This window comes from Myotis davidii, unplaced genomic scaffold, assembly GCF_000327345.1.
Source record: "Myotis davidii unplaced genomic scaffold, ASM32734v1 scaffold269, whole genome shotgun sequence".
NCBI lineage: Eukaryota > Metazoa > Chordata > Mammalia > Chiroptera > Vespertilionidae > Myotis > Myotis davidii.
The window spans coordinates 7296122-7309435 of record NW_006383008.1 but is presented as its reverse complement, the minus strand read 5'-3'; the positions used below and the strand labels follow the sequence as shown (position 1 = coordinate 7309435).

The window sequence follows — 13314 nt, the reverse complement described above, 5'->3', positions numbered from 1 at the left end:
CAATCTTATGGAAAAGGGAAAAATTTGACAGACTGGAAGAACATAAAACTACCATCAGTATTTTTCCTATTTCTACATGGCTAAAAAATCTGCATGAATAAGCAACAGATGGCCTAATGCTATCTGCTGTATTTAGACTTTCGGCAATCTCTCGCCCCCTCAAGGCTAAAAAACAGCTTATCTGGAATTTGATGTGTAACATCTCAGTGAATTATATTACACTTGCATGTAAAGCAGCCACCTGAGCCAAAACCAGGTTTCAGTTACCTCCATAGTAATCAAATCATATAATCACACTTAGATTTGTATGTAAATGTAGTTAAAAGCTTAACTCACAAATTGTAGACAATTTATTGCTTGTATTTTAACCAGAATTGGTATCTATGAAATAAGTCTAAGTTTTATGTACTTTAAAATAAAAATGAAAAAAACAATTGTACTTATAACATTATTTATGCTAATGTACTTAAACCTTCTTGATTTCTTTACCTGTACACCCAGATTTCCAAGTACTAATCCTAAAATTTGTTTATTTAATCAACAACTATATATTTACCACCTACTATATACATGGCACTATGCTAGCCATTGCGGACACAATCCTGATCCTCAAGGAACTTATTCCAATTGTAATTTATTTTATAATTAACTATTGTCAGATAGACAATAATTAATTATAAAATAAATTACAATTGGAGTAAGTATAACTAGAATATGCAACAGGGAAACTTGACACAGATTTAAAATAAACTAAAGATAAATGTAAATACATCATAAATATTAGGAGATTGTCCTTATAGGTAAAACAAAGATTACCACCTTCCTCTCTATATAATAGGATGTGGGTTGTTGTTTTTTCTTTTCGTTGTTGTTAATCCTCATCAGAGGATAGTTCTTCCATTGATTTTTAGAGAGTGGAAGGGAGGAAAGGAGGGAGGGAGGGAGAGAGAGAGCGAGAGAAACATTGATGTGAGAGAGAGAGAGATTGGCTGCCGCCCACACTTGCCCTGACAGGGGTGGGGATTGAACTTGTAACCCAGGTACATGCCCTTGACCAGGAGTGGAACCCACTGACCCTTTGGTACTTAGGCCAATGCTCTAACCACTGAGAACACCAGCCAGGGCTTTTTTTTTTTTTTTACTAAAAAACTATTTATGAAATAAAGAAAACAATTTCAATTTTGAAGATGAAAAAACATACACTGACTAAATAAATTCATTATATTCCTCTACAATTTATAAAATCACATGGAGATCATGTAAAAACAATTTAACTCTCAACATACATTTTTTTTCTTGTAGTACTTCCTTTTCCAGTCCTCCAAGTAGTTCTTCCTTCCAAGCAGCCTCTCCCCTGCTTTCTCCAATCTACTTCTTTGCCATCTCACTCTCTCCATAGGAGAGAGCCACTCAACACTATTTAGTCACACTTTACAGTAAGTTATTCCTGAATAAAGGGCAAATCTGATTTGCCCAGTTTCTATTCTAATTTTCCTCACCCTTTAAAACCTCTGAAAACTGGAGGGGTAATAGAGATTTGGCTATTCCATCAAACAACCTGTTACCAAAAACAAACAAACAAAAAAACACAACACCCAAAAGACGGTTCATCTCTTATATAAAGTCCCCATAATCCTAATTATTTAGCAGCAATTCAGTCACACATTTTCTTAATCTGTCTCTCTAATGACCTAAGCCCTCCTACCCCCCGCCCCAAATTTAGAAAATAGATCAGGGCACAACTAACAGCTATAGCATTCAATATTTTGTTCAATAATTACTTATTGGACACTAACTATGCATAAGGCAGCACTGTCCAGTAGAACTTTGTGCAATGATGATAATGTTCGATATCTGTGCTGTCCAATATGGTAGCCATTAGGAAAGAAGGCCCCAGCCGGCACCCAATATGGAAGGCCCCGATCAGCCCTAATCACCGGCCAGGCCTAGGGACCCTACCCGTGCACGAATTTCATGCACCGGGTCTCTAGTTCAAATATATATTTAGATAGCCACATTGGCTAGTAGCTACTACATTGGACAGAGCAGGTCTAAGGTAAATCTATTGCTCCAAAGACAGCCTATTTAGAAAGTGGTTAATGCATGTATATTGCTTTATTCTGACTGTAGCACTATATTAAAACTAACTTTTCAAAGAAATCATAGAATTCTAGATGGACAATAGACCTTAAAATTATTTAGCCCAGCCCCATTTAACAAAAAAAGAAAGCCCAGAAAGTATGAATAACTTGCTCAAGAAAACAAAATTCATTAGAGGGAGAACTGGGCTAGTATCCAAAATAATCAGATATTTCCTCTAGGGATCTCCTCTTCCTATTGCAAATAATGATAATGGTATAGATATATACATATGTAAAAGACAAGAACCATACCGATGTACTGGCTGTAGCACCCTGGAATGTGGTAGGTATATTGTCCTGTAAATCATTTAGTGAAAAGGGGTGGTTTAAGTCCGACTCAGCAATAGTCTTTCCAGATGAATTGACTTCTGCCTATAAAAAAGGTAACACCCAAGAGCCGTATTATAAAAGGGAATATACAAACTAACCCACAACCTACCTAAATTCCCTTTCTTAGATTTATTTTAATTGGTACTTTAATATCAATATCAATCAGTTAAGTGTTGAGAACTCATGTGTCCAACACTATGCTAGATATTACAGAAAGACCCACAGACATTCCCTGTTCAAGGAGATATTACTTGGTGAGAGACAAAACTAACACCCACGGTTCATAATCCACAATTTCAAAAATCTCTAAACACTGAAGTATTTTGTAATTTTCAGGCAAAGCCTGACATGTGAGGCTATTAACAGTCTTTATTCCACCTTGGTGTACATATTCCCAGGTTTGCTGATGAAATATTTATGAATTTGATTATGGGATACTGCCCCAGGTCTCAATGAGTGTTAATATATGGTATATGTTTGATATTTTCTAAAATCTGAAATTCTGAAGTAGAAAACACATCTGGCCCTAAGATTTTCAGAGAAGCAATTTTATATACAATAGGAATCTTCAGAAGGAAGAATATAACCAACACTTATTAAGCACCTCCTCTTTCAGGCACAATAAAACAGAAAGAAAAATTTCTCCAAAAACTGGACCTTGGACAGGATGTAGAAAGGTAGAGAAGAGGGACAGGTAACATGTTGCTTAATGCAGGCTGACATTATTTTATGGAGCTAATTAAACTATTGAAGTGTTAATATGTTTGGGTAAAATATATGTGGAAAAAAAGGTTATAAGGGAGATATGCCAAAATAATAGCAGCACTTATTTTGGGGGGCTGGGATTATATAACTGTTATTTTCTAACTGCTTATCTATATTTTCTATAATAATAGCTAACACTTATTAAGCACCTGGGACAGTTTTAAATGCAAGACATTAAAGTAAGTATTAACTCACTTAATCCTCATAAGAATCCCACAAGATAATTACCATACTGTTAATATTTACATGTGAGTAAAAGGCATGAAGTGGCTAAGTAATGTGTCTGATATCCTACTACTACTAAGCAGCAAAGCTGGGATTTGAACCCTGGCATTGTATACTAGAGTCCAAACTTTTTTTTTTTTATTGTCTACAGTTTTACATGTCTCCATTTTCCCCAATTGACAGCCCCCCCACAGAGTCCAAACTTTTAACCACTAATTATAATGCCTTGGTGAATGTGTTAGTTTTGTGATAAAATTATTTGTAAAAACATTATTGCACTAGAACTAAATTACTTTATTTCTGAAAGTAAATAAAAGGGCTACAAAATTTAAATTTATTTATCAATTTAGAGTACCTTAAAACTGATTTGTCTAGCCAGTTCCTTGGCTTCTTGGTCAGCCTTGCTTGAATCACTTCCAGATTTTAAAGGCAGCAGGACATCCTTCATGGTGCAGCCACATGCCTCACAACAGAAATCTTGTGATCTGGTAAGAAATAATTTTTTTGATGAGTACAAATCAAATAGTGAATATTAATTCAAGACATTAAAACAATGAGTGATTAAATTTAAAAGAACACCAGATAATTCCATATCACATTTATCTACATGCAAAATAGACAATTATAGTTATGAGACATACACGCAAGTTAGGTTAGTATAAAAATTTCACATCAATTATATATCAATATTTTAAAAATCTAACATTAGATTTCATTATTTTCCTAATATACTCTCTAAAGAAAACTAAGCTACAGATTTATATGACAAAAAATATAAACTGTTTAACTACCTGTCCTCAAAATCACATATAACAAGCCTATGTTAAGCCTGTGAAAAAGTCCACTAAAAAGTTCAAATTATTTTTAGCAGAAACATATATAAAGAAGCAAATTAAAAATATAATTTATAGCCCAGCCGGTGTAGGTCAATAGTTGAGCATTGACCTATGAACTGAGAGGTAATGGTTCGATTCCCAGCCAGGGCACATGCCTGGGTTGCGGGCTCAATCCCCAGTAGGGGGCGTGCAGGAGGCAGCCGATCAATGATTCTCTCTCATCATTGATGTTTCTATCTCTCTCTCCTTTCCTCTCTGAAATCAATAAAAATATATCTAAAAAAAAAGAATTTACAGGTATTTCCAGGGGAATAAAAACCTCACAAATCCTAGTAATTTAAATAGCAGTACAACTTGAAAAGCAAAAAAACTCGTGGAAAATCCAGACTGAAATTTATAACGGATCATATTAGGTAGATACTCAATCTGTTAACTAGACTTTCCTAAGATTTCTTTGTTTTTCTATGTTTTCATTTCCTCCTCTGTATTCCAGATATAGCCAAAAAGTGCCTAAAACTCACAAGAATGCTGAGGATTTATATGACCAGAAATAAGTTTGTTATGTATATTATATAAAAATATGTATTACTACATTGCTGAACTTCCTTTTAAAAACTGTATTACTATAGTCCGAATGGTGTGGCTCAATGGTTGAGTGTCAACCCAGGAACCAAAAGGTCACCAGTTGGATTCCTGCTCAGGGCACATGCCCAGGATGCGGACTAGATTCCCAGTAGGGGACATGAAGGAGGCAGCAAAGCGATGATATTTGTCTCTCATCGCTGTTTCTATCCCTATTTCTCTCCTTTCCTCTCTCTAAAAATCAATAAGGCCATATTTTTAAAAAACTGTTTTACTGTACATCTAGGTCAATGTAATAAAATCCTTAGGTCTTGAACAACATGGTACTTAAATTTATTGAACAGCTTCATGAAAATAAAATATATGTCAAAGTACTATTAATATAGTATTTATTGATGAATATATATTTTTTGTTTCACCAGAAGCGGCACTGCTATCCATATCCTTTAGAGCAGCAATTGCCAACCTTTCAGATCTCACGGACCAACAGTTGGCAACCGCTGCTTTAGAGAATCAATTATATCCAAAAATCTGCCTTAAAATGTGTCCACTTTTTTTTATTTATATTTTTTTATTGATTTCAGAGAGGAAAGTACAAGGAGAAAGAAACACAAATGATGAGAATCACTCATCAGCTGCCTCGTGCACGCCTTCTCCTGGGGATCGAACCTGAAAGCCAGGCATGTGACTTGACTGGGAATGGAACCATGACCTCCTGGTTTACAGGTTGATGCTCAACTACTGAGCCACATCAGCCAGGCAAAATGTGTCCACTTTAAAAATATATATATTTTTTAATTGATTTCAGAGAGAAAGGAAGAGGGAGAGAGAGAAACATCAATGATGAGAGAGAATCATTGATCGGCTGCCTCCTACGCACCCCACACTGGGGGATCAAGCCCACAACCTGGGCATATGCCCTGACCAGGAATCGAACCATGACCTCCAGGTTCATAGGTCGATGGTCAGCCACTGAGCCACATTGGCTGGGCATAAACTGTGTCCACTTTTAACTGAGAAGTCAGATGAAAATTAAAGGAAAATGTTTATTTTGACTATATTAGTCTATCCACAAAAATACTAATTTACCATGGTTAAATGCAAAATCTGGTTTTGAAAAAGCCTCTAATACAGACTAATAAGCCTCTAATTCTACAGAACCTAGAATATAAACACTGACAAGTCTAGAACAAAAAAAACTAATTCTTTTTTTATCTGTACATGAACTAGATAAAAGTATCAAGACAGAAAGCCAATATAAAAAAATCAAACAAATGTCATGTATTCAAAGTACATATTATAATTTGTGAATAGTAGCTGCAAGTAAGGTATATGCCCAGAACTTGAGAATAAGATTTTAAAAGATACCAAGGAGTCTTCCAAATCTTCCAAACACTAAAATCTCTTTGATTTAACAAACATGTGTAGAGGGCTTCTTCCAGGCTGTACCAGAGCAAGATATACTATAGATGGGCAAAAGTAGGTTTATAGTTGTGTGTATGAAAAAATAATACAATAATTAATAAATAGTAATACAAAAGCAATCTTCCACATCCTTACAACTGTAGACCTACTTTTGCCCATCCCTGTATAATTTAATTCATAAAATATGTTTAAAGAGTTGTAGGCAGCCAAGTCCAGAACAAGAAAATGATCAAGACTGGCCAGCATGGTTCAGTGGTTGAACCAGGAGGTTACGGTTCAATTCCCAGTCAAGGCACATGCCCAGGTTGAGGGCATGATCTCCAGTATGGGGCATACAGGAGGCAGCAATCAATGATTCTCTCTCATCATTGATGTTTCTATCTCTCCCTCCTTCCTTCCTCTCTGAAATAAATATATATTTTAAAAAAGAAAATGATCAAAATCTAGAATTAGTCTTAGCACTACTCAAAGAAGAGAATACTCTAAATCTAATAACTAATCTGGGTTATATAGACAGAATATACCTGGGAAAAACAGAAAGCAATACCAATGGGAAATGACAACTTAATAAAATCTCATTTTCTTTATTCCAGATCATTTATTGAGCCACTATGAGCCAGGTACTATAGATACAAACGTGGAAAAGTGGATTTCCTTCAGCTCTCAAGAAGTTTTTAATCTTGTGAAAAGCTACATAATAAAATGGCTCTTGTTCTTTTCCATAAAAAAATGGCTCTAGTTCTTTTCCATCTTTATTACTGTCTAAGTGGAGATGAATGTCCTGTCCTATTTTATAAAAGACTTGGGGCCCGGTGCACGAAATTCGTGCACTGGGTGTGTGTGGGGGGGGGGAGGGGGCAGTGTCCCTCAGCCCAGCCTGCCCCCTCTCACATACAGGGAGCCCTCAGGCGTTGACCCCCATCACCCTCCAATTGCAGGATCGGCCCCTTGCCCAGGCCTGACGCCTCTGGCCGAGGCGTCCTGCCCAGGCAGCGGGGACCCGCAGCAGCAGCGGCCCCCGATCGTGGGGTCCGCTTTAGGCCCAGGCAAAGGACCTCTAGTTCCCGGGACTGCCAGCTTCGACCGTGCCCAGCTCCCATTGCTGGCTCCACCCTTAACTCCTGCTATCACTGGCCAGGGCGGCCAAGGCGCCTGATTCTCCGATCATGGCTGCCCCCCAGCTCTTAGCTCCCCCCTGGGTTTCCAATCACTGTCAGTGGCAGGGGGCTTCTTCCTGCTTTCCCTTTTGGCTCCCTGCATTGTGCCTACATATGCAAATTAACCTCCATCTTTGTTGTTAGTTAACTGCCATCTGAGTTGGCAGTTAATTTGCATATAGCCCTGATTAGCCAATGAAAAGGGTAGCGTCGTACGCCAATTACCATTTTTCTCTTTTATTAATGTAGATATCTCCCACTGTAGGTTGATATTAACTACTTTCTATAATCAATTCTTTAGACTCCGGTGAACACTGAGTAAACTGGTACAATTGAATTTCTAAAATAGCAAAACTAAGGCTAGAACCTACAGCAAAGGTAACTCACAAAGTCAGAGGCAGAGCCTGTTTCCTAATAGCCATTTTCCAGAATAATATTTGGGTCTTAACAAAGAATGAAATGCAAAACTTACTTTTTGGCAAGTGCTCTTCTTTCCTCAGGTGTGTAATCTAGAGAACCTATGGCTCCTTCTCCTTTTGTTGGCATAAACCCAATGATGGCTAACAATGCTGTTCTTACTGAAATAAAAAGTAAACATCAATCTAAATTGCTATCTCCCAAGAACTGGGTTTACTCTGAAAAGAGAAAAAAAGACAGTCTTTCACTGAAGAGGTACAGGTAGGAGGGTTGTAGTAAAATGATGGCCAAAATCTAGGCAAGGAAAAGCATTTTTATTATTTATTAAATAATAAAATTATCAAAAACAGCTTCAATCTCAAGAAGGTATTATACTTTATAATTATGAATTGACTACAGTTATATAAGATATATTCACTTTAAATTAGTACTCACTACTCCATGAAGGCTGCCAAGTTTCAGGATGATGTCCTGAGATGCTCAAACAGATTTTCTTGCCTACTTCAAATCGTCCATTAGCCTTAGGAATAAATAAGGCATTTAAAATTTTTAGATGTGTTTAATGTTTTAGACTTTATAAGTATAAATATTTTACATATAAATAAAATTTTAAAGATAATTTTTTAAAAATGTAATCTCTAAGGGGATACAGATTTTTGTCCTCTAATTGACACTCCACAAATATTTGTTGGATTCTAAGTGAATAATATAAACTGTTTTTAGAAGTTGAAGCACTTTTTTGAAATTGAATTATACAATTGAAATCTAAATAACTGATAAAGATGTCCTGATGTCCTCCTATGTGCCTAGTATTCTAGGCTCTGTGAAGAATCTAAAATAGAAGACGTACAGAGACTGGGATAAAACCTAAGGATTTGATATCATCTTCTAGATATTGGTGAGGTGGGGGTGATTTTCAGAATGATGATACAATTTCATAAGAGAGGAACACAAAGTAGAAAGATCAGAGATAATAATTTCAGCTTTGGACATGAATCTATTTTCTTAGGAGAAGAGCTATTGATGTCCAGCAGGCAGGTAGAATTATAGACATGGTGATAGCAGAAGAGAATATACATCTTTGGTACCTGACTTTAGAGAGGTGATTACTAAAGCCATTTCATAGAAAATCAAAACAGTTGAAGTCTGAACTTGTAGAATATCCATACTTAGGGAAAGGGGAAGGAGAAGAGGCAAGAATTACAATATATGTTTCATATGGTCAGAGAATTTGACTTATTCTCTGTCGCACCCACAGAGTGAATGGCATGTGTTCAATGATTATTTGTTGAATGAAGGTTGGAAAAGAGAGGAACATTTTCAAAAGAGAGGAAGTGAACCAGAAAAAGCAAATATTGAAAACCAGGAGGATACGACTGATTCTCAGCCACTGTGCTAAATATGAACGATACCATTGGTTAACTCTTGAAATATTTCAATATTTCTATACCTACTGGTGAAAAGCTGCTACTCCAACTACCCACCCCCACCAGTTTCCCCATGCACTAGCCCCTCCCCATAGACCACTTGGCTCTCATCATGATCTAGCAAACAAAAGTGACTCCTAACACATTGGGCCCCTCCAAGACCCTGCTTCAACCCTACTGCCAGCATTGCTGATTCTAAATATCATCTAATATTTGTTAAGCAACTTCTATATATGAGGAACTTTATAAAGTGTGATTATATTTACCATACACAACCCTTTTGACAGATGAGAAAACTAAATTTCAAAGAGACTATGTAACCTGCCTGTGCTGTAACAGAAATAGCACTGGTCAGAATCCAGGTCTACTGGCTCTAAACTAGTGCTCTTTTCACTATACCAAATATAGGTAAAAAGCAGCATTAACTTGGTATTTATTAATTAGTACCTTTTCTTTCACTATTTGCTACCCCGTGAGTGTCAGGTTTAACTTAGATGGAATAGGATAAAGACTGAGAAGAGACAGTGGGATTTCTCAAACTGGTCTTTGAGATTAGTGCTGTGAGTGTGTGTGGAAACCAGACTGTAGCAAGCCAAGCTAGAGTAAAGATGCCTTGAAGGCTAGCAAAGAAAAAACAGAACAACACATAGAGTAGTGAGCAGAGATAAAGAAAGGTGTTTATGTTTAGTTTTTGCTTTTTTTTTTTCAAGGTTGGGGGTAATCAAACACACTTGTAAATAAAAGGAAATGAGGGAATGAAAGCTTAACAATTAAGAGAGGAATTTACTGTTGAAACAGGAAAAAGAAGAAAAAATTAATCATTTTGTTTCACATGAAGATAAAATATGTGGATGTAGAAAGAAATTCTAAGGTATAAGTAATAATATAGCAATCATTTATTGAGGACTCTATCACTTCTATTTTAAGAGCTACACAAGAAAAATGAGAGTTTAAATAGAGATGATGTGATTAAGAGGTAGAATAACATTAACAATCCTTTACTGAGTACTTACCATGTGCCAGATACTGTGTCTAGCACTTTGCATACATTAATTCACTGAATTCTAACAACCATACTATGGTAATTATACATTCATTAGCATTAAGAATTCCTATAACCCTGGCCCTGTAGCTCAGTTGGTTACAGCATCATCACAATATGCAAAGATTGGTGTTCAATTCTCTGTCAGGGCACATATTAAGAATAAACCAATGAATGCATAAATAAAGTGGAACAATAACCTTTTCTCCCCCCCCCAACAATAAATAAAAATAAATAATTCCTATAAATTAAATTTTCTTGGGGGGGGGGGTGATTATAGTACCAAGTCCTGGTTCCCAAAAGCAGCCACTTTACTTCTTTTTTAAAACCTTTTTTTAAAATAATATTTTTGGAGAGAGGGAGAGAGAGAAAAATTGATGTGAGAGCAAAACATCAATCCGCTGCCTCCTGCATGCCCCCTACCAGGGATAGAGCCCACAACCTGGGCATGTGCCCTGACTGGGAATCGAACTGGTAAGCTTTCAGTGCACAGGACAATGACCAACCAACTGAGCCACACTGGCGAGGGCCTACTTTATTTCTTAATATAAATGAGTATGTTGACTATATTTTGCAGCCACCATGAAGAGTTAAACCACAAGCATTTCAAAAAGCCAAGAATCCTTACCGTTAGAAGAATAATGCTTGGTGGTTTCATGGGATACTCTGGTGGTAGTACTATTCGTCCATGATAAACTCCTCCATCAAAATCAGAATCTGGGGGCCCTCTAACTGTGAAGTGCCATTCAAAAAGATTATCCTGAAAAAAAACAAAAACAATAACCAACAAGACATCAGTAATATTAAAGTTTGACCGTTAATTAAATGACTATTAGAAATATTATTGGGTGAGAAAAAGGGTCAACTGTATAATCAAATAATTAATAAAACTTTGGATTATTTCTAAACACTTACTTATAAGGTTAATAATATTAATACATATGCTAACAACATCTTAGTTACCAAGTACTTTACATTTTGCAAACTATGCATACATTATTACATTTTATTCTCACTATTACCATGGAAACCAGACTAAGCATATTTAAAAACCCTCCTTTTACAGATAAGAAGACGAAGAGAGTTAGAGATGTTTATACAAAAAGCCCAGACTAGCTGCAGAGATCCCTCAAGGGGCCAGGTCTTCCAAACTGTAAAAAGTATTGGGTTCTTTCCACTTCCCTTCCCTCATATTCAAGACCTAAAACCAATTTAGCATCTGAGACCCATTCTATAGAGGCCAGAAATCTGCTTCTTGTAAAATGTCTGATTCTGAATGGCTAATGGGAAATTAGCCATTCAGGAACTACTCGGAGTAAAATATACTAATAAACCACATCAAACACATCTGTAATGAATCAAAGCAATGAAAAAACAATTTTAAGGAATTTGTTTAAAATATTAAAAGCCACATGTAGAAGATGGAGACAGAAACTAACCTCCAAAGGTTGTGCATGATAATGATCTGTTGGATCTTTCAATTCTGCCGCTTCTTTCATTAAACGTTTAACAGCTAAAATAAAATTCATAAGATAAAGACATTTAAAATATACTTTACCAAGTGATTAAGTCAGAGTTACAATCTAATGAAAAAGTTTCTACTTTAACAAAACATGTATAGAGAGGATTGGCTCCACTGCGTGTATGCTAAAGTTTTAATTAGGATAATAGTAATCATTGGAGGAGGAGAGGAAATGGTAGGTAGGCATTAGGAGAGTTATGTACTAAATATACAGGTAAGTCTGATAGAGACACTTCTTATTTAATAAGTACTTATATATACTTCCTATGTGATAGCACTCAAACAATCCTCAAAACATTGCTATGAGATAGAAAATCCCTATTTTCCAAACTAAGAAACTTGTCCACGGTCACACTAGTAAATGACAGCTGAAATTCCAACACAGACAATACAACTCTACCATGCTAAAATGTCTATATTAACAAAAAGCGTGCCCTCTGGAACTCATGCTCATGAGCAGTAACCCCTTCCCCCCATTTTTTTAACCTCTTGGGACTTTCCACCCAATATCTTGTATTAACTTAATGGGACTGTCTCCAGAGGTCACTTTATTTCATAGCCCTAACTGATTGCCTTTTTTGAAATGATTCTTCACTTCAATTAAAACTTATCACTAATATCTGAAAGAAAGATAATAGGAATTAGGCAAGTGGGTATGAATAGGCAGAGGAAACAATACAAGTAAAATGTGTGGAGGCATTGGATGGAAAGTTATCAGAAGAGATTAAGAATCAACTCCCACACAATATTATAATGCAGTATGTATCATGTCTTTTGCATAAAATTTCATTTTAGCCCTGGCCTTTGTGGCTCATTTGGTTGGAGCATCATCCTGTGCACCAAAGGGTCATGGATTTGATTCCCAGTCAGGGCAGATACCCAGGTTGTGAGTTCGATCCTTGGTCGAGGTATACCTGGGAGGCAACTGATTGATATTTCTCACATCAATATTTCTCTCTCTCTCTCTCTCTCTCTCTCCTCCTCCCTCACCTTTCTTCTCCCTTTGAAAACAATAAAAACATGTCCTTGGGTAAGGATTAAAAAACAAACAAAGTTCTTAAGTCACTATCTTATCCCATAATAATAATTACTTATTTTTTGTATTTATTTTTGGTTTTTGTTTGTTAATCCTCACCCAGGGATATTTTTCCACTGATTTTTTAGAGAGTGTGGAAGGAAGGGGAAGAGACAATCACATGACCAGATGGGCCTGGGGATCATGCACCAAGGGACGTTCCCTTGACCAGGAAATGAACCTGAGATCCTTCAGTCCAAAGGCTGATGCTCTAACCACTGAGAATGTGGCTAAGGTCCATAACAACATTCTTTTCCATCCCCTACTCTGAACTAGGCCCCTGTGGGAAGAGACTTTATTCACTTGATCATCAAATTACTAAACTCATTCTAGATGCTATATCTACAACCAAAATAAAATGATTTCTGTT

General features: G+C 36.4%; 1 protein-coding gene across 2 annotated transcripts in view; it reads right to left on the bottom strand.

The window, feature by feature from the left end:
- The window catches only part of UBE2J1 (ubiquitin conjugating enzyme E2, J1), a 21908-nt gene that overhangs the window by 4770 nt on the left and 3824 nt on the right, over positions 1 to 13314 (bottom strand). Inside the window, exons 2-7 of one of the 2 annotated variants that reach the window (XM_006778263.2) lie at positions 11787 to 11860; positions 10976 to 11107; positions 8314 to 8398; positions 7934 to 8039; positions 3817 to 3946; positions 2394 to 2513 (exon numbers count right to left, since the gene is read on the bottom strand). In XM_006778263.2, coding sequence (XP_006778326.1) covers positions 2394 to 2513; positions 3817 to 3946; positions 7934 to 8039; positions 8314 to 8398; positions 10976 to 11107; positions 11787 to 11860 — 647 coding nt within the window. The remainder of the gene's footprint in view (positions 1 to 2393; positions 2514 to 3816; positions 3947 to 7933; positions 8040 to 8313; positions 8399 to 10975; positions 11108 to 11786; positions 11861 to 13314) is intronic. The other variant, XM_015557686.1, reaches the window with a different exon arrangement.